A 20943-nucleotide genomic window follows, 5' to 3' on the forward strand; every position below is an offset into this window, starting at 1 on the left:
TAACATGAATTGTTTCTCCTCTTGAGCAGGGAGAGCTGTACCTATTTATGACAGTATTTTAAAGTGTTTGTTATTTATGGATAGAACCAGAGCTAGAATGTGTACAAATACACATATTGTAGATATATACATTTTTTAAAAATATGAGTCATGTTTATATATGTGTGTGTACGTTATATGAAACAAGATTCTTTTCTTAATCTTTGAAGTCTTTTTGAAAAAAGCAACAACAACAAAAATACTTCTTCCCCATTATCTCAAGCTATTGTACATGTTCAAAAGTTCTGTGACTTCTGAGTTTGTTTTTGAAGTAACATAACAAAGAGTTTGGGATAATTGCTTGAAGTTAGATAAGGATATCAATGTTATTAAACCATAGCCAGTATTGTTAACTTCATTCAAAGATGTGAATAAGCATATCTTCTCATGATTCTCAGACTTCTTTTCAAGACATATTGAATTTATTTCTTTTCAAATGTTATTAGTCAAGTGTTATATAATAGGATGTAGCAAATATGAGAATTTTAAATGACAAAAAATTGCTAGTAAAAATCTTGGATTAATAAAATAAACCCTTTTCTCTCCTTGGAGATGGTTACATGGTTAACATTTTAAATTTAAAACTTTGGCCATGTCCACAAAAGGAAAATTTGTTAAACTTTACTATGGATAAAATTCTTCCCTAGAAAGATATTCCAATATCTTACTGGACTATTTTTTAAGCAGTAAAAACAGTAAGTTTAAAGAGTCTATGAGGGCAGTGGGAAATGTTTTGAAAATCAGGAAAATATGGGTTCAAAATCCGCTTCTCACACTTATTGGATTTGAGATCCTGGAAAAGTCACTTAACTTCTTTTTCCCTCAATTTCCTCATCTTCAAAATAAGAATCTTGTTCCTGACTCCCTCTCAGGGCCCTTCCCGTGCTAAATCAGTCTTCCTATGCTATGAACTCTGGGCCTCACATTTCTGATTTGAAAACAGAATGGGGGGGGGAAAGGGTGGAAAAGGCAGGGAACATATTGTTGATGATTTCTAGGGTTCTCCCAGGACTAACATTTTATGAGTCTGCATTTTTAATAGGGAAGGTTCTAAAATAATTCAAGATCATTTCTACTATGGATTAACTGTATTCTGGTTAATTCGGCTGCCCCCTTCTGTCCACTTGGCCATACAACATGTCAACCAGAAAATGAGAAATACAAAATCTAGATTTGTCAAATTCTGTTTTCTTCCCCTCTCCACCCTTTTAAAAAACAATTCTATTAAAAGTTTTTATTAGGGACTGGATTAGTACTATAGAGAGATGGAAATAATTAGCACTACTAAGTAAAGTGAAGTTTGTTAATATAGTAACCAGCTTTTCCTCTCAAGAGAGCTGTCAGCAGGAAATTGGACTCATGTAGATTTCATTTATCCAAACTATTCCTGTTCTTCATTGCTTCAATTACATTGAGAATGGAATTTTATTTTCACTTATGTCTCCTTTTAAAATTAAAAAAAGTTAAACTTTTGTTAGAAATAACTGCTCTTTGGGAGATGAAAGAATAAGGAAAAACAGAATGGGAAATATAGTAAAGTGAAAACCAAAAACCAAAATCAAAAATTAGTTTTTAAAAGAAATGGCATCAACCCTCTATACCAAATACTATTTATATTCAAATTGATGAATTTTAGTGAATGAAGAGTTATAATAATCTTCAGTCATTCTTAAGTCCCTACTAGGATTCTCTTTCTATACTTATTCATTTTTGCTTCATATCATAGTGGGTATACTATTTGTCTGCTTCTATTTTTGATTTTTCATTATTTTATAAACATCTTTTCAAATTTCTTTATAATTCTATTGCTCTTGCTTGACTAAAATCCCATCTTCTACAGGAAGATGTCTTCAACCCTTTTTAATTCTAATGCCTGCCCTTTCTCAATTATTCCCTATTTATGTGACATATAGCTTACTTGTACATATGTTTGCTTTTTTGGTCTCCTTTTATACTGTGAGTTCCTTGAAAGCAGGAATTATCTTTTACTTCTTTTTGTAGACCCAGATCTTACTTAGCCCAGTGTCTTAGACACAAAGAATAACTACTTACTGAGTGACTGAAGAAAAGAAAGAGAAAGGTATAATCATTGATATAGCACCTCCTATGAGCAAAACACTGTGTTAAGTACTTTTTGCAAATATCTTGGTTGATTGATTTGACAATCTTAACTGCATTATAACTTTATCTAATTTCTGTGTACAATCCACATAATTTGTTCTGAGTGTTTTCTGAGAGCAATTTAAGATGCCTTCTGGTTCTGTTTGTGCTAGGAATCAACAGGACAGCTGAATGTTGGAGATGAGATTGTCTCTTTCAATGGTGCTCCAGTCAACTCCTTATCTTACCTGGAAGCCTGCCAGGTTATAAAGAACTTGCCTATGGCCCTGACTTTGGTGGTGCGTCGATCATTATCTGGTGAGATGATTTCATTTGTTTAAAAGTGAGGAAGAGGGTGGTATAGCAATAGCATATGTTTTTGAACCAACAATTCAAAATTATGAAATAAGAGACTCTTCATTCACGAGGGATTTTAATCTAGCATAGTGAATGTTAATTTTTATTTAGTAATCAGCATTTATTGGTCAGCCTTTGTGTCAAAAAATATTGTAGTTAGATATGAAAGCTAAGAATAGATATATATGTTATATGTATATATACACACATGTACTGGAATTGCATAAAGGATCATGCTCTGGGGTCCCATTCTGGTTCATAGTAGTTGATCCTTACCTTGCTGTCTAATATGCCCTCTCTTTATCACCCCCTCTTCCCATATCCCATACCCCTCCTATTTTCCTGCAGACTATGATAGATTTCTATATCCCTATGTGTGTATATACACACATATAGACATTTATGCAGCATATATGTGTAAGTATGTGTGTGTATGTATGCACATATATACATGTGTGTATATGCTTTAAAAAGAAACCAAGAAACATATACTTGAGGTTTTATAATTTCATATATGATCTTCTTTCTGTTCTCCTTTGCATGTAGAAATATCCATGTCTACTTTTTTTGTCAACATTTATTATAATATGAAAAAGAAAAGGATTAAATTCATGATATATGGAATCATACATGTAGAGTTAAGCCTTCTAGTATAACACCTTCACTTTATACATAAAGAAAAAGAATCCCATGGAGATCAAGAAAACAAACGCAGAGTCACGGAGGCAGAAAGTGTCAAGAGGCTAGATTCAAACTCTGTTCTCTGACCACTGCCTCCTTCCTGCACTTAAAAAGCTCACAACTTCCAGTTGGGGTAACTAGACCAAGGAAATCTAAACAAACCAGAAGTTGTACAGTATAACAAACAAAGAAATATTCTGTATGCTAACAATAGAGTTTTTTATGTAATGTAAAATAGAATTCTGTTTTTATAAAACTTGATTTTTTAAAGAAAAATATATTTAAAATTCTATGAGTATCAAAAATAAAATTGTCAAAAGTTCATATAGTTTATTTGGGATCTCTAGCACTTTTTCTGTGTCAGATTTGTTTTAGAAAGGCAAGTCCAGCAAATAGCCATGCCCCCTAGCTTAATTCTATGTTGAGACAGCTAAGTGGTTCAGTAGTTTGAGAGCTGAGTTTGGAGTCAAGAAGACTTGAGTTCCAGAAGAACTGGTTTTTAGGTCCCTTCTTACTATAATATAACATAACATAATATCTGTGGTTTTAACTCTCCGTCAGCCTTTCTTTTAAACAGGGTAGTAACAGTGGTGAAGAAAAGATGTACCACTAAGATACAGACTTATAATGATAGTTTAATGTGATGTCTTAGAAACCATATGATTTCTTTGGCTATTTATAATCTGAATATTCTCCTAAAATACTTAGCCTTCACAGGCACTAGTTGTTTCACTTCACATTTGTTAGACTTCACATTTGACAAGTTGTTTGTACAAATGATTGAAATAAGATATACCATATATATACGAAAGTTCCTGATGAGTATAAAACTTTGTTAGTATTTTTGATGAAAATCGTTCTAAAATATGATGGAATTCCCCTTGCTTTCTTTTTAAAAATTTTAATTTATGGGATAAAACAAGCATTTCTATAACAGTACAATTAAAAAGATGATTGTATATAAAACTGCAAACTTGTACAACTATGTACAACTTGCTGTTCCTTTTAGATATATAACAAAAACATCATGTAAATTTTTTTTTCTTCTTCTCTCCTTTTAAAAGCAAAGTATAATGAACAAAATTTACCTTTTCCTGACTGAGGGTCATCATTATGAATATTATTCATTCAGATACATAATAAAACTATTTGGCTCCATAATAAATGATCCCAAATTGCTATGACTTCTGAGCTTGTGTCTGTTTTTTGTAGTTGGTCCTTACCTTGCTGTCTAATATGCCCTCTCTTTATCACCCCCTCTTCCCATATCCCATATCCCTATTTTCCTGCAGACTATGATAGATTTCTATATCCCTATTGAGAATGTATGTTATTTCCTATTTGAGCCAATTCTCATGAGAGTAAGGTTCACTTACTTACCCTCTCCTCCCTCTCTCTCTACTGTAAAAACTGTTTCTTGCCTTATAGCAGATAATTTGCACCATTCCACGTCTCCTTTCCCTTTTTCCCAGTATATTCTTCTCTCACCCCTAAACTTCATCATTAAAAAAAAAAAAGATATTATCCCTTCATATTCAAACTCACATCTATGCCCTCTGTACATATACCTATGCTATAATGAAAACGTGCTAAATCCTCCCATGTAGGAATATAAACAGATAAACCTTATTAAATCCCTTATTACATCACTTTCCTGATTACCTTCTTATGCTTCTCCAGAGTCCTGTATTTGAAAATCAAATCTTCCATTCAGCTCTGGTCTTTTAATCACAAATGCTTGAAAATCCTCTATTTCTTTGAATGACCACCTTTTCCTCTGAAGGATTATACTCAGTTTTGCCGGGTAGATGATTCTTGGTTGCAATCCTAGCTCCATTGCTCTCCAAAACATCATATTTCAAGCCCTCCAGTCTTTTAATGCAGAAGTTGGTAAATCTTGTATTATCCTGTCTGTGGCTCCACTATATTTGAATTGTTTCTCTCTGGATGCTTGCAATATTTTCTCCTTGACCTGGGAGTTCCAGAATTTGGCTATAATATTCCTAGGAGTTTTGATTTTGGCATCTCTTTCAGGAGGTGATTGGTGGATTCTTTCATTCTCTGGTTCTATAATATCAGGACAGTTTTCCATGATAATTTCTTGAAATTACCTTGTCCAGGCTCTTTTTTAAAATCAAGACTTTCAGGCAGACCAATAATTTTAAAATTATCTCTTCTGGATCATTTTCCAGGTTGGTTGTTTTTACAATGAGATAATATTTCATATGTTTTCTATTTTTTCTTTCTTTTTCTTTTTGGTTTTGCTTTATTGTATCTTGATTTCACCTAAAGTCATTAGCTTCCATTTGCTTAATTTTATTTTTTAAGGAATTATTTTCCTTCGTGAGCTTTTGTATCACCTTTTCCAATTGGTCAGTTTTGTTTTTTAAGACATTTCTTCTTCTCATTATTTCTTTTTTGTATTTCCTTTTGCACTTCTCTCTCAATCCTTTCCATAATTTTCTCTCTCTCTCTCTTACTTGATTTTCAAAGTCTCTTTTGAGCTCTTCCATAGCCTGAACCCAGTTTTTATTTTTCTTGGAGGCTTTGACTTTATCATCTTCTGAGAGTGTATTTTGGGCCTTCTTGTCACCATGATAATTTTAATTGGTCAGAAACTTTTTTTTGTTTTCTGCTCATTTTCCTAGCCTATTATTCTGCTCTAACTCTTTGTTAAAGTAGGTTTCTGTTCCAGGGTGGAAGGTGTACTGTTCTAAGATTCAAGGGTTTTGTGCAGCTGTTTTCAGAAATCCTTCTAGGAATTTGACCACAAGCATTTTTCTCTGCCCTGGAACTGTTAGGTGTGTCCCTGACCTATTGTAGCTGTAAGATCTTGTGTGCTGGCCTGGGCTGGGGCTGTGCTGGCCAGGGCTGCATTAGGACTGCACACCAGACTCCCACTCCATTGCCACAGATCTCTCCGTGACCTTCTGAGTTTGCCCTGGTGTGTCACAGATCCAGAAGCCTCCAGTGCTGCTGCTGATTCAGAGGTCCCTATTTGCTGATGCTGGGGTCTGGGCCATTGCTAGGGCCGGAGCTGGGCTTGTACTGGAATTGCATAAAGGATCATGCTTTGGGGTCCCATTCTGGTTCTACAGCCCTTTTCTGCTGACCTTTGAGCTCCTCTTTGGTGTCTCTGGGCTGAGAGATCTGGAAGCCACCAGGAATGCCGCTGATTCAGAGGTCCACAAGGCTATGGCTGCAGCTGAAGCTGGGACTCCCATCTTTTCTGCTGAGCTTCCAAGTTGTCTCCATCTGGAAAATGTTCTATTCCATCTTTTGAGGTGTTCTGATGTTTTAAAATTTGTTTAGAGTTTTATTTAAAAGGAATTTGGAGAAGTTTAGGGGAGAGGTTGGGCAAGTTTTTGCCTTTACTTCACAATCTTGGTTTCCCCTCTCAAAGGATTTGGATTTAAAGTATAGTCAAGTGGCTCCATATGACTTGCAAAGAGTTTTGTCAATGCTACATTTCAAGAAATTGTAAATGAAGCCACTTGGGGCAAAAGAGTTAATTGTTCCACTTTAAAAAGAAAAGAATAAATATGTAGGGAAGAGAAAAAAAAGAAATCTAGTTTGTAAACTCTATCTTGTGAAGTTCCACCAATCAAAATTTATATTCCTTTGAGCAGAGTCTCCACAGATTCTGTGGAATCTGCGGATTCCCATGTGATTCCCTTTGTAGACAGGAGAAAAGGAGGGAAGGGAAGGGAAGGAAGAAAGGAGCAAGCATTGTTTAGCTGGAGCTGGTGGGTTGAGTCCCCAGTGAGACAGCTACCATTGTTCGTGGATTATAGCTGGCCCTCCATTCTGGTAGAGGACTAACATAAGGGAAGTGATGGCCAGACATCAGATTTAAGTGACCCGGGGCCTGACCCCTCAATCTCTCTTCCAGTCCCAAACTGTGTGGCTCAGAAATGGTGGGGAGTCACCATTTAATAAAAAAGCTGGAGAGATCTCTAGAAGCAAAGCAAAGTTTATTTTACTTTAGTTCTCTCGAGAAGGGCGTCTCTCCCATCGCGCAGATGATTGAAGGGAGCCCTTCTGGGGGCAGGGTTAACACTTTAATACCTAACTTAAATACTCCCTCCCACCACTGACCCTCATCCTCATTGACTGAGGGTCTTACATTCTAAAAGCGGAAACTACCCAAGAAATTGAATTTGACCAATAAGTACATAGTTGCCTGTATTTGATTGAAATAGGGAGAAACCGATGTCATGGGAGTATAGTAGGAAGGAGACTTAAGTATGCCCTTAAATCAATGCTCACAGTCCTTCAGGCCTACTCAAACTTTGAAGTGGATGAAGCCTTATTCGATTTTCACAACTGTCTTGAAAGATCTCACCTCATCTTGTTCACTACGGATCCAGTGGCAAAATACAGTGCCTCTCTCCTGTGTCCTAGAATGCCTGCTCACTCCAGTTGGCCTGTTGTTCAGGGCCTTCAGACTACCATCTTCTTTAGCTATCATTGCTATAAAGTCTTAGAGATGAGAGGAAAGATCCAAAGCCATCTATTGCATATAGTAGGAAATTGCATATATAATGACCCTGACCAATGGTCATTCAGCCTGAGCTTGAAATACCCCAGGGAGCAGATACTCATTGCTTCAACCCTTTCTCACCTTTACCCTTTGAACTTTTCCTACAGTATATACCAAAAGATTTGGAGCTGAACTATGTCATTTAAAAATATTATTTTATATTTTTCCTTACAAGTTAGTTTTCTTTCAATTATTTTGAAAACTTCTTTTTGACAGAAGTCCTACATTTCCTTTCACATTTCAGGCTGGCCCCTTGCACTGAGAGCAAGACAATAGTAGGTACTAGAGGAAGGACCAATTGAGGTGAAAATTCCAAAGAACTTGTGGAGAGGTCCTACAGAGGGTGCTACTCACTTGTTATTCAAAGAACAAAGAAAGTTTTAGTAGGTCCAACCCTGTAACCTATTTCCATTTGCTTGGTAGTGAATTTTACAAAGCACTAGAAGAGAGGAATTAAGCAGAAACAAGAAACAAACCTAGTACTACAAATTATTTTTAGGAATTCTGAAACATGATGATACTGGAGAATTAGTAGTATCCTGTAGGGAAAAGAACCCTGGTTTTGAAAGATGTGGGGCTGAAGTTCTAGCTATGGGATCATAGCAAATCATTTAGCTTTTTGGGATTTCAGTTTCTTCTTGTGTAAAATGGACAAATGCTTTTGAGACCTACTTCATGGGTTTTGAAACTTAAATGAAGTGTTAAAGGACCATGTATATTTCTGCCATTTAAAAAAATTAACTTTACTAAGCAAATGAAATTTAGCAGAGAAGACAGTCCAAAACCTACAGTAGATACATTTTCTAAAACTAAGATTAAATTTCCATTTCATTTATTGAGAGAAATTTTAGAATGTTTAGGTAGGATCATGGGATTTCAAGAGCTGAAAAGGACATTTAACAATCTATTCATCTAGTTGTCTTGTTTAATGGATAATGAAACTGAGACTCAAGAGAGACACTGTGATTTACCTAGTATCACAAGTTAAGTAATTCATAGATTCAAAATTTAATGTTTTCCAAATTATATTATGGTCGACCTCTGTTTATTGCCAGAGCCCTCCTCTCACCCTACTTTACCCCCTCCTCCTTTTCTCTCTCTAACCAGCTATGGATGGCTCACAGGACCACCTTGAATCACCAAAGGAGAAGGAGCTGATTAATACTGACCCTAGTGTGACTCTGGCTGCGGGAGAAACCCATCCAAAAGTAACTCAAGCCTCTGAAACAGAGGGAACTATGCAATCTGGTCCCATACTGCCATCTGCTGTCGGTACCAAAGAAATGCAAATGGGTAGTGAGTTAAGTTTGGAGGAGATGCCGGTGACTGACATTGACAGCGTCATCAGTGAGTTAGATGCTTGTGAAGGAAGAGCTGAGCGTCCTCCAAAAGCAGGGGCCCCATGTGGTGACGGAGCTTCTCAGAGGCACTCTTGGGCAAAAAGCAGGAGCTCCTGCCAGATGGAGCAGAGCACAGTTAAACAAGACTCACCTCAGAAGATAAGCTGTGGGCCTTCACCACCTCAGCCTCAGTGGACCTCTAACTTTTCAGTTTTGGATTCAATTAATCCAGGCAAGCATTTTACTGTGAATAAAAACTGTTTGAGTAGCTATTCTAGAAATTTTAGCAGCTTACATGAAGCCAGTTTGTCCTCACTTGGTCATGGGGAAACTGAGACCACTGAGCCATCACCAAAGTCTATGTATGGAGCTGCTGAGGATTCACATTCAGACCCAGAATCCCTCACAGAAGCCTCATCCACCCCCATCAGGGGCAGCACACCATCTCATCCACCATCTTGCTCTTCTCAGACATACAATGCCCCAGAGTCAGATGAGGAGCAAATTGAAATTTGTTGCACGAATACCCACCCAAAGCCAAGCTCTCTGGTGGAGCAGCGACCCAGTTCTGCTGTGAAGCAGATGGAACAGAGCACAGTTAAACAAGATTCACCTCAAAAGATAAACTGTGGGCCTTCACCTTATCTGTCAGTAGCCAAAGTTTCACCATTAGAAAGTACAGTTATGGGTGGTTTACAGACAATACCTTGTGCAACACTTTCCTTTGGCCCAGAAACAACTATAAACCCCAACTCTTACCAACAGGCCAATGCAGGAAGAACAGTTCCTTTAGTCTCCCTTCCTTCCTCCCATTTAGATAAGGGCTGTCAGGAGAGCTCAGCATGTTCAGATGGAAATACTCCACAGGGATGCAGAGCCTTACACATAGAGGGGAAAATGCAAGAAGCCAGCACTGGTAAAGCTCTGGAAACCTGTGAGTCTTCCAGAGGCAGTGGCCTTGTGCACAAGCCCCCAATTCCCTTCATTGGCCCCAGATTGATCAATGGCCTAGAGCACAGCTTGTCAGATAACAAATCCCAATGCAAGAAGCAGGAAGCAACCATTAAGGTAGTTGACAGTCATAGATGCACTCATTTCTCTTTAAATCCAGGTTCATTTACGAATGAAGAATGTGATTTGACCAGCCTTCACATATCTGAAAGTCAGGACTTAGGGGACTTGCGACAAGGACCAGAAAAAACAGTTAGGGATCCCCTTCTGGCCCAGTGTAAAGATCCCAGCAAAATTAATCATAGCATGCAAAACAGAAATGAAAAGGAGCAGTGTATAGCTGCAACAAAAAGCTCCAACACTAAAACTCCCACTGCCAGCACAAACCATGTTAAGGGAGTTACTACTCTGCACAGTCCTTCATCTCAACCAAAATCAAATCCTGAAACAAAAGGGTCAACACCCAAAAGTTTTATGGAAACACTTCTCAATAACAATCACAAACCTAGGTCAGGACCAAAGCTAAAAGGTCTCAGCATCAAAAGCAAGAACAAAACGAGCACAGAGGCCTCTGTTGCCATCCAAACTACTAAGGTCAGTGGGACAGAGCAGAGAAAAATCTTGACTTCACCCCAAACCTCTCCCAAAACCCTTTCTAAGAAAGTGTTGGGCTCTCGGAGCATTGCTGTCCATGGAGAACCAGACAAAAGTTGCCCCACAACTCCCAAGTCTCCTACATGTAGACAAGAGAGTAAATTGGCTTTGGCTGTGTCTGGGCCAATGAGTTCCCCAGTGTCAGATGGAGGCATCCCTATAACCAGAAATACAAATGAGAATAGATTCCTCGGACGAAATGAATTTGGCCTTTCCAACCCAAAAGAAGCCTCAGCTCTCCCTAGTGGGCTTGGTGAAAAGGGGAGCAAGGCAGCTGCTGGGGATTCTCGAGATAGAATGAACCAGGTAAAAATAATTGCTATCTCTTCTGAAAGAAACCCCCAAAGCCCAGGTGGTGACAAGTTGACTGAAAGTGACCAAGGAGAGCTCTCCATTCAAGAAAATAGTCACAAAAAATGTGAAAACAAGTTATGTCACAAAAGAGAACTTCCCCCAAGTCAACCACCTCTGGCTTCTCATTCCATTCAGGAAGATCCCCCAGAAGGACAAGAAATCCAAAGAAGTTTCATTGAAGTGAGACTCTCTTCCTCTTCCTCCTTCTTCTTGCCTGTGTGTCCTTCCCCACCTCTGTCTGTAGAGAAGACAGCTTATAACCAGAAGAAAACAAATCAGATGTCTGAACCTCCTGGGAACTCAAAAAATGTCATTAATCGGAATGACAGTCCCTACTGCTCCCCAAGGCCTGTTACTAGGACTTATTCCATGCCAGCACAACTTGCAAGCCATTTTGGAGGAGAAAGCCATTCCAGGCAATCTACAGGATGCTCTCTTCAAAACAGCCAGAATTCTGTAGTAAATGAGAAATGTGCTTGTGTCCCTGAGACAAGAATATTTAAAGGTGGCTTTCTTGGCCTAGTTAATGGACAGGGTATACAAGGAGGAAAACAACTGTCAGAGACTTCCCAGAGCATCCAAAAAATAGAACAGGGAGGTACTAGTGCCCTTGGTCTCCAGGAAACAAATTGCCTTATCACAGATAGAATAAGATCCAATAGGAGGCATTATTACTATGAGCTAAACTGGCCCCATGAACCTACCTCATCCTTTTCTGTGAAACAGAGGATCAAATCTTTTGAGAATCTTGCCAGTTTTGATAGGCCTGTGGTGAAGTCCATTGATTTCCCATCAGCAGTATCCATGAATTCTAAACCACCTATTGGGAGGAGATCATCAGGAACTATATCTTCAGGAACTCCCAGCAACTCAAGCGACACCTCGAGGTCCTTACGTCGAAGCTTGAGCTCATGTGGTGAAAACCAAAACGATTCCATTTCATTGGCTCCCCAGCTAAGTAAATCACCATCTACTATGGCTCTCCTGGCTTCTCCGCTGAATCCAGTAGAAGGTAGAAGAGACAGCCCTGGTTTGAACCACAAAAAGTTTCTTGACCCCCCAGCAAATTACAATCCATCAGTGACCACAGCTTCTCACATCAGGAGGAACAGGACAGCAGGAGGCCCAGCCCGACCATGTCCTTTATCCCGCTCAAAACTTAGAGAGCTAAGGGCTTTGAGCATGCCAGACCTCGACAAGCTCTGTGATGAGGAGTACTCAGTGGAACCTGTAGCTGCCCATTTTAAAACTGAGCTCGAAATTACTCCGAGAAGATCCCTTGGCCTTGCACCTGAAAGCCTCTCAAACCTTGATGAATCATCTTCCCTTTCACATTTGGTAAAAGATCAGAGTGAGGACAGATTGTGTTCTAGGGGCAATAGTCCTTGGACTAGTGGTTCTGGGACTCCTGCTTCAGCTTCTGATGAAGATATAACAATCCAGAACAATTCAGTGGATAAACGATGCTATGGAAGAAGTTGGTCCATAGGGTAAGTAGATTTTCTTTCCTATCTCTTTAAAATAAAAAAGAGGGTCAGCTAGATGCCACAGTGAATGGAGGACCAGGAAAACCTAAGTCCAAATACAGCCTCAGACACTGTCTCTGGACAAGGCATTTAATTCTGTTTGCCTCCATTTCCTTATCTGAAAAAGGAGCTGGAGGAAAGATATGGCAAACCACTTTAGTATCTTTGCCAAGAAAACTCCAAAGAATCAGACATGACAAACAATAACAAGAAAAATTAGTTTTATTAAATCTGCAGAAATGCCCATGTATCCTCAGAACTTGCCATGGCACTCAGTACCTAGGGGGAAAAAAACAATTTGTTGACATAATTCGAATTGAGATTTTTTTTTTCCCTGAAAAGGTGCTCTTAGAAAGAATGAATTGAATATAAACAATCAACTAACAATAGACATTTTTGGCACATGGCAGAATGTGAAAGGAAAGAAAAATTGGTGTTACCCAAGTGGAAAATTCTTAAGCTTTCAGAGCAGAGGTAGGAGTAGTAGAAGACAGTTTCTGAGAGACAGGAAGGAAATTCCTAAGTATTAGGTAGAAAAGGCTCTGCCTAAGGGTGTAATGAGTTCCCCTTTGCTGTAGGTTTTCAAGGGAAGAATGGATGATGGGTCAGTGATGTTTTAGAAGGGATTCTTGGTGGGGCATAAGTTAAAGGCTAGGTGGCTTCTGAAATCCTTTACAACTATAAGATTAGTTTTGTTAAATAAGAGCATCCCTTCTTGTTTTACATCATTCTAAAAATGCTAGAGAAATCAATAAGGTATGAATAAAAGGCATATACATGTCTCTTTTTGCTGGTACTATAATTTTAGCATAATGAATCCCTGTTCTGCTACTGATACAGGGCCAGTCATTTAAACTATGAATGTTCTGGGCTACTCTCTAAGTCAGAGTAAAATATGAGAATCTGCATTGGTAAAGGGATTTTTCCTCATTAGGAAGCTCCCTAATCAATGAAATCACAATTCTTATTCATATCTGTATGCCTATGATGGAGTAGTTAAAATAGTCTAACAAATCAACAAAAAAACTAATTGAGATGATTAATAGCCTCAATGAAGTTACAAATTAAGAAAATAAATGCATAAAAATCAAAAGCATTTCTATAGTAATGACAATTGAGGAGATAATAATAAAAAGAAAAATTCTATTCAAAATAACTACAAAATGCATAAACTACTTGGGGATTTGTTCTGCCAAAGCATCCTCAGTGCTTTTATATGTATAATTACAAAACACTATTTAACTTGGGAGAGTCCATACTTTTGGCAATTTCTGTGCTAGTATAACAAACATGATGATGCTCCTGAAATTAATTGATAGAATTAATACTATACAAATTACCACTGGAACATTTTACAAAGCTGGACAAAACAATAACAAAATTCATTTGGAAGAAGAAAAGATCTAGAATATCAAGAGAAATAAGGAAAAAAGTAAGAATGAAGGGGAAATAGCATTTCCAAAACTCTAAAGGCAGTAATCATTAAAATTATCTGATAACTGGTTATAAAACAGAAAAGATGATAGATCAATGAAACAGAATAAAGGAACTATTCGAAATATTTTTGCTCAATAATTCAGGATTCAATAAAGCCCCCAAAATAAAATACCTAGGAAAGGGCTTACCTTTTGACTTAAATTACTGACAAAATCAAAAAGCAGTCTGGTAAAAATCAGACATAAACTAACCTTAGAGAATAAACTACAATAAATTCTAAACCTATACATGCTATGAATACTAAAAATCACAACACAAAAAGATTAGATGTTAACTAGATTATCTAGTTGTCACAGTTATAGCAAGAAAGTGAGTTCCGAACCAAAGGAAAGAGGTGATGATAAGAGAGATATAAATAAGTTTGATATTGAAATTGAAATTGAAAAGGTTTCACATGAACAAAATTAATGCAACAAGAAGAGGAAGGGAATTAGTATTCTAGAGGGAAAATTCTATATATCTGATGAGAATCTGATGCCAAGATGTATAGACAATTAACCAAAATATATAAGAACAAAAGCCATTTTGCCATATGTCAATGGTCAAAGGAAATAAACAGTTTTCAAAAGAAGAAATTCAAATGATCAACAACCATATTAAATAAAGCTCCAAAAATTGTTAGAGATGACAGAAAAGTCAGTGTTGGAGGTTTGTAGAAATACTACCAATGTATCCAACCATTCTGGAAAGCATTTTGGAATTATATGAAGGAAGTGGCTATATTCTTTGATTCAGAAATTCTTCTGCTAGGAACATATCCCAAGAAAATAAGTCCCCATACATACCAAAATATTTACAGCATAATTTTTTTGCAGGAACAAATAGCTGGAAACAAAGTAGATAGAAAAGTAACTAAACAAATCAGAGAATATTGCTATTTTATAAGAAACCATGAGTATAATTAATTTAGAAAAGCATGGAAATAAGCAGAATCAGGGGAGAAAACCCAATATACATAATAACTACAAAAAATCTAAGTGAAAAAAGCAGCAACAACAAAATAGAATCTAAATGTTGCAAAATCTTAATGGTCAAGGTCGGCACCAAACAATAAAAATGGGAAGATACTTCAGCTTGCTTTAAAGAGATGGGAGAATCTAGATACGGAAAATTGCATGTAGCATCAGATTTTTTTTTTGACATCTTATTTTTGCTAAGTTCTTTTAGTTCCCTTTTAAAAAAAAAAAACTTTTTGATAATGGCAAGCTCTGGAGAGGGAGGAAAGAGGCAAAATGTAAAATCTTTTAAAAATATATCAATAAAATGTATTTTTTAAAAGGGGGCACTCCTAACACCCTGGGGAAAAAAGATTAGTAGTATGGGAACAATGAAACCCTAAATAACTGAGTTTTAAGGCAGGAGAGTAATCCAAGGAATATTCTCTCTCCACACAGTTCAGAATAATCTTTTGGCATTAAAAAAAAAAAAAAAAGGAGTAAAGGATCCCTCTTTCTCTGCTCTTTAGGATTTATGAAAATGAGAAAATGCCACTTTATAAGAAAGAAAATTTAACTAAAGTGAGAGTAAATGTTTTGTTCAATGTCACATCTTTAAATCTGTTTTTTCCATCTTAGTTTGGATCAACTTTCAATCTCATGTTTGGACCAGCAAAAATTACAGTCTGTTTTGTCATCAGTGGGTTCAAAATCTGATATCTTGAGCCTGATTCAAGAAGCCAAAGTACAAACAGAGGTAAGAAAAATTCCAGTAATGTGACCTTTAACAGATATTGAGGAATGAGGGTAGATGATACAGTGGTAGAGAATAGTTATTCCACAGAAAATAATTTTCCAGCTACCTTAAATTTACCTGAGTCCCAAAATTTCATTTATTTTTTATAATTTTCATTCATCCATTCAACAAAGTATTTGTTAAACAGCTACACTTTTAGAGTAAAGGTAGCAGGCTATAATAAATAACAAATCAGCCTTAAGAGTCATGAAGACACAGATGCAAGTCTTATCTCTGAGACATACTAGCAATGGGACCCTGGGACTTAAACTTTGAGAAATCTAGGCAACTCTCTGTGATGTTCAGCTGCATGTGCTGATCTCTTGTAGTCGAGGGAGTTTCCTGTCCTCAATGTTCCCAATCCCAGTGAAATCACAGGTTCATAAAAATAGCATAATGCATGGTAGATTCTTGATGAAAATCTTTCCCAAGCTTAAAGGTAGTTGAACGTCTTATGACTCAGAATCATTAATCAATTACTGACTTATACTGCAATATAGTAGAAATCTTAGAGACCATTTAGGTTATTGCAGTCTATTTGTCCCTACCCTTAAATAGTCCTCAATTACTCTATCCTACTAATTGCTTTACTTTGTTGTTATCATTATATCAACCCCTTTGGTAGTTGCCCTCCCCTTCCATTGTACACTTGGAAACCAAATTGACAAAGTAATTGAAATTATATTTAAAGTAACAGTCAAAAGGATATGGCTCAGGGCCTAAGATGTTATATTATGAGTATGATAAATGATTTTTAGTGTATGATCCTTATTACATTAACTTTAAGCTACACAAAAGTCTTTTTGTTTCTAAAACACTGGGTATATATTCACTGGATTCTATCATAGAAGGCTTTCCAAAAATCATATCATTTGGCTCCTGCCCCAGCTATGGTTTTCCTTGGAAAAATCCTAGTAGTTTGTATCTAAGTTTCTACAAAAAAATGGTAAAAGAATCCTGAGTTCCAAGTATTCAGACTAATAATATATCAAATACTGAATAGCCTTTATTTCACCTGACAGAAAAAAACAATGCACACAAAACTCTCTTCCCACCCAAGGTGTTGAAAAGCAAAAAAATTTTTCTCTTGCTGATTGATCTCCATTTTATTCAGGAATAGATACAGTCCTCTATATAGGAGGGATTAGCAGAAAATTGACCCCTTTACCAATTCACCCAGAGACTTCTTTAAGTTTTCCAGACTTATACTGTTAAACTGTGATTGATGCATCCTGAAAGAGAAAAGATCTGAGGGTCAACAGAATCAGCTGCTTTGAGCTGGCCCAGTTCACATACTTCATAGCTTCTCTATATCATGGCTTTATTTCTTGCTCTTCTCCACATTAATTCTTAGGCTGGTCCTTAAGACTCCAAGACCTGCTTGGTCCAAAAACACTTCTTCTCTCCAGAGACTTTGACCCAGAATTATTCCCAATGTCCAGCAGTTCCTTCATTGCTTCCCTCAGTCTCTAAATGTTGCTATTTCTGTGGCCATGTAGATCCCTCTTCTCCTAGGTCCACAGGGTTCTCTAGAAGGAGCATCACTAGTTAGCAGCCCTTATTCAGAATCTCCATAGCTTTTCTCCATTCTTATTCTTTCAGTTCTGGCACTCTCTCCAGTTCTACTTTTTACTTAACAACTCTTAAGTTATAGATGTATGAACAGCTATAACTCAATCATCTTCAAATGCCATGTCCATTTAGCTATTCCCATCTTGAATAGGACAGAAGAATAACATGTAATTGCCCTGGAAAATTCAAAGTTCAAGACCAGCATGTAAAGATTTTAAGTAACAAATATAAGAGCTTGTATTTAGCAAGTAAGTACATAGTGGACAGAATGCCAGGCCTGGAGTTAGGAAGACCTGAGTTCAAGTTCAGCCTCAGACACTTACTAGTTTGTGACTGGTTAAGACACTTAGCCTTTATCTACTTCGTTTTCTTCAAACATAAAATGGGAAATTAAGAGCACGCAGAAGTGTGGGGAGAATCAAAAAAGATAATATTTGTGAAATGCACAGTGCCTGGTATGTAATACACTGAATAAATGGTCATTTCCTGCTTTGAGCTCAGTAGCAATAAGGAGCCCCTAAAGTTTCTGAAAGAAAGGAATGATACAGTTAGACTTGCACTTTAGAAATATCACTTTGGTAATTGTGTATAGCAGGGATATCACATTTGAAAATTGTAGGGGTTATGGAAGGAATATATTGGTGGAGAATAGAGGGAAGACTTTGGATGCCCTCGGAAACCAAACAGCTATTATCCTAATCAAGACAAAGGGGGTAAGGATCTGCACTAGCATGGTGACCAGATAAGCAGAGAGATGGAGATGTTTTGGAGGATAAAGTGAACAAGATGTGGCAACTAATTAGATACGAAGGGGAGAAAATGAGAAGGAAAATTCAAGGATGACTCCAAGATTTCAAGCCTGGTTACTATAAGGATTTGGATGCTCCTGACAAAAAGTTAAAAGAAAGGATATGTTTTAAGAGGAAAGGTAAGTTCAGTTTTGGTCATTTTGCACATGAAATACAGTTACTGAACTCAAGAGCGGAAGCTAGCTAGTAAATATGGAGGATATCTATAGGAAAATGGTAGTTGAATCCATCACAGAGTAAGAGTAAAGAAAAGGACATGGTCTAGGACAAAGACTTGAGTGCATACCCAAAAAGGAAATAGGACCAGCATGATGATCCTCTAAAGGAAAAGTGGGAAGTCATCTAGCTTGAACAGTTCTAGTGCCTGAGTAGTTCACTATCTCTCAAGACAACCTGTTGCATTTTTTGAAGAGCCTAAATGTTCTACTCTATGTTTTAGGTGAAATATCTATCCTCTAAAGTCTACCCATTGATCCTGATCCTCCCTTCTGCAGCCACTAAATGAATCTTCTCCAACTTTTACTTGAAGACAGAAATCCTGTTCTTTTTGTAAATAAGAGTCTCTCTTGTCATTTAATTCAAGTTGTTGTAAGCTCTTATGAAAACCAAATGTTATCATAGTGTTTCTTGAAGCATTTTAGTATCTATTCTTTATATGTAGGGTGTTTCTTGACTTTTTTCTGTCATGATCTCCTTTCTCACCTTCTCTCTATGATGTTTTTAAATATGTAAAATAAAATATATAAGATTACAAATATATAATTTGAAATACATATGTAATTTTCAGCCCCTGATATTTGTTCACAAACATCCATAAATCCTCAGATTGAGAACCCCTGCTTAGATTAATTGAAGCCAATCTTTTATTCAAAAATTGAGATTGGACCTGGGCTTTCTGTGGCTCAAGTCTAATACTCATTGGATTACTTCATGCTGTCTCTTAGATACAGAGTTAAAAAAAAAAAAAAAAAAGAGTGTAGCTACCTCCCTGGGAACTGTCAGAATTCTATTGCAAGCACAAGAGATAGAGTTTTTAACAATAAGAGCATGTGATTTTTTTCTTGATGGATTAGACTGAAATTAAGAAGAGATTAAATCTCTGACCTAACTCATACTTTTGTATTAGAAGGAAATATCGCTTTACTTTGCAGCCTCAGTATACATTTTTAAAATGTATATAAATTTGTGATGTTTGATATCAAACACTTCAACGCTTCAAGGCAAAACTGCTCATATCCTTTGACCATTTATGAAATGAGGAATGATTTTTATTATTATGAATTTGACTCGGGGGAATGGGGGAAATAGGTACTTTAATGGGCTATTGATGAAGCTGTGGTCTATTTCAACTATTTTGGAAAACAATTTGGAACTATGCCCAAAAAGCTATTAAGCTCTGAGCATCCTTTGACCTAATGATATTGCTGTTGGATCTATACTTCAAAGAAGTATTGAACAAAAAAGAAAATAACCCATGTGTTCAAAAAAATATTTAAAGCAGTGTTTTGGGTTTTGGTTTTGGGGGGGCGGGGTTGGTGGTAGCAATGAATTAGAAACAGTTAATATTCATCAGTTGCAAAATGGTTGAACAAGATATGATATATGAATATGATACTTGGAATATTATTGTGCTGTAAGAAATTGTGAAAAGTTTCAGAAAGGAATACTTGTATGAAGTAATACAAAGGGAAGTGAATAAAGTGAATAAAATAAGTGAATAAAACTAGGAGAGACAATATTTTAAACTTGATTGACTTGGAAAGATTTAGGAACTCAGATCGGCATGGTGACTAACCATAATTCCAAAGGACTCATGATGAAACATGGTATTCACCTTCAGATAGAGAAGGGATGGACTCAGAGTGTGGATCAAAGCATATTTTCTTTTCTTTTTTGGACATGACTAATGTGGTCAATTTGTTTTGCACCTCTATGAGTGGATGGGTGAGTGGGAAATTAAAGAATTTGGAACTGAAAATTAAGTTTAAAAAAAAATAAATTAGCTGAGCTGGTCCGGGGATGACAGAAATACTGTGTTCTGAAGCCCATCAGACCCTTTCCAGCTTGATAGCAAAAGCCAGGGCTTGGACATGAATTATTTTATCTAAAAATTAAAGCCCATACTGCCTACCTCGCTGGGTTAATTATGAATCAGATGAAATTCTATAAAGTACTTTGGAAACTGTAAAGCAATATGTCAGCTTTTATTAGTCTTATTAATTACAGAGATCAAATAATACATATGATGGAGTTTGAGGGGAGAGTAAAAGTGACAAGATCTGTTAAATACAAAATTTCCTTGGCATATACTAGTATATAATCTCAACAACTTTTATGTTTATTAGACCATAAACTTTGCTGGATTATGTATAGAGATGTAGGATGTTATGAGGACATGGATGGTGTAGAAATCCAAACTTGCAAATAAATGAGGTATAATTTTTCTTATTGAAATGGGCTTCACTATTTTATAAAACAGTTCTTGTAAACCTTACTAAGCAAAGACCCTTTTACAATGATTCAATATAGATTCAACCTTTCAGAAATCCATTTAATGGAGATAAATTACATTTTCATTTGCGTGTACACCTTGAGTCCTACAGTGCACTCCTCCTTCACCCTGCTGCTGCTGTAAAATATCTGTAGACACCACTGAAGTTAATAAAGAAGACATTCCTTTTTTTCAAAAAGCTTTCAAGATGCTGTAAACTCATACATTGGCTCTGTCATTACAAATCAGGTCTGGAAATAAAAATAGCTCTTAAATTTTACTTCATACACAGCAGATT

At 36.7% G+C, this 20943-nt stretch overlaps 1 protein-coding gene across 1 annotated transcript in view; it reads left to right on the forward strand.

The window, feature by feature from the left end:
• PDZD2 (PDZ domain containing 2) overlaps positions 1 to 20943 on the forward strand; it is a 61148-nt gene that overhangs the window by 23744 nt on the left and 16461 nt on the right. The window contains exons 7-9 of the mRNA XM_051969550.1: positions 2313 to 2457; positions 8828 to 12509; positions 15617 to 15734. Coding sequence (XP_051825510.1) covers positions 2313 to 2457; positions 8828 to 12509; positions 15617 to 15734 — 3945 coding nt within the window. The remainder of the gene's footprint in view (positions 1 to 2312; positions 2458 to 8827; positions 12510 to 15616; positions 15735 to 20943) is intronic.

This window comes from Antechinus flavipes, chromosome 1, assembly GCF_016432865.1.
Source record: "Antechinus flavipes isolate AdamAnt ecotype Samford, QLD, Australia chromosome 1, AdamAnt_v2, whole genome shotgun sequence".
NCBI lineage: Eukaryota > Metazoa > Chordata > Mammalia > Dasyuromorphia > Dasyuridae > Antechinus > Antechinus flavipes.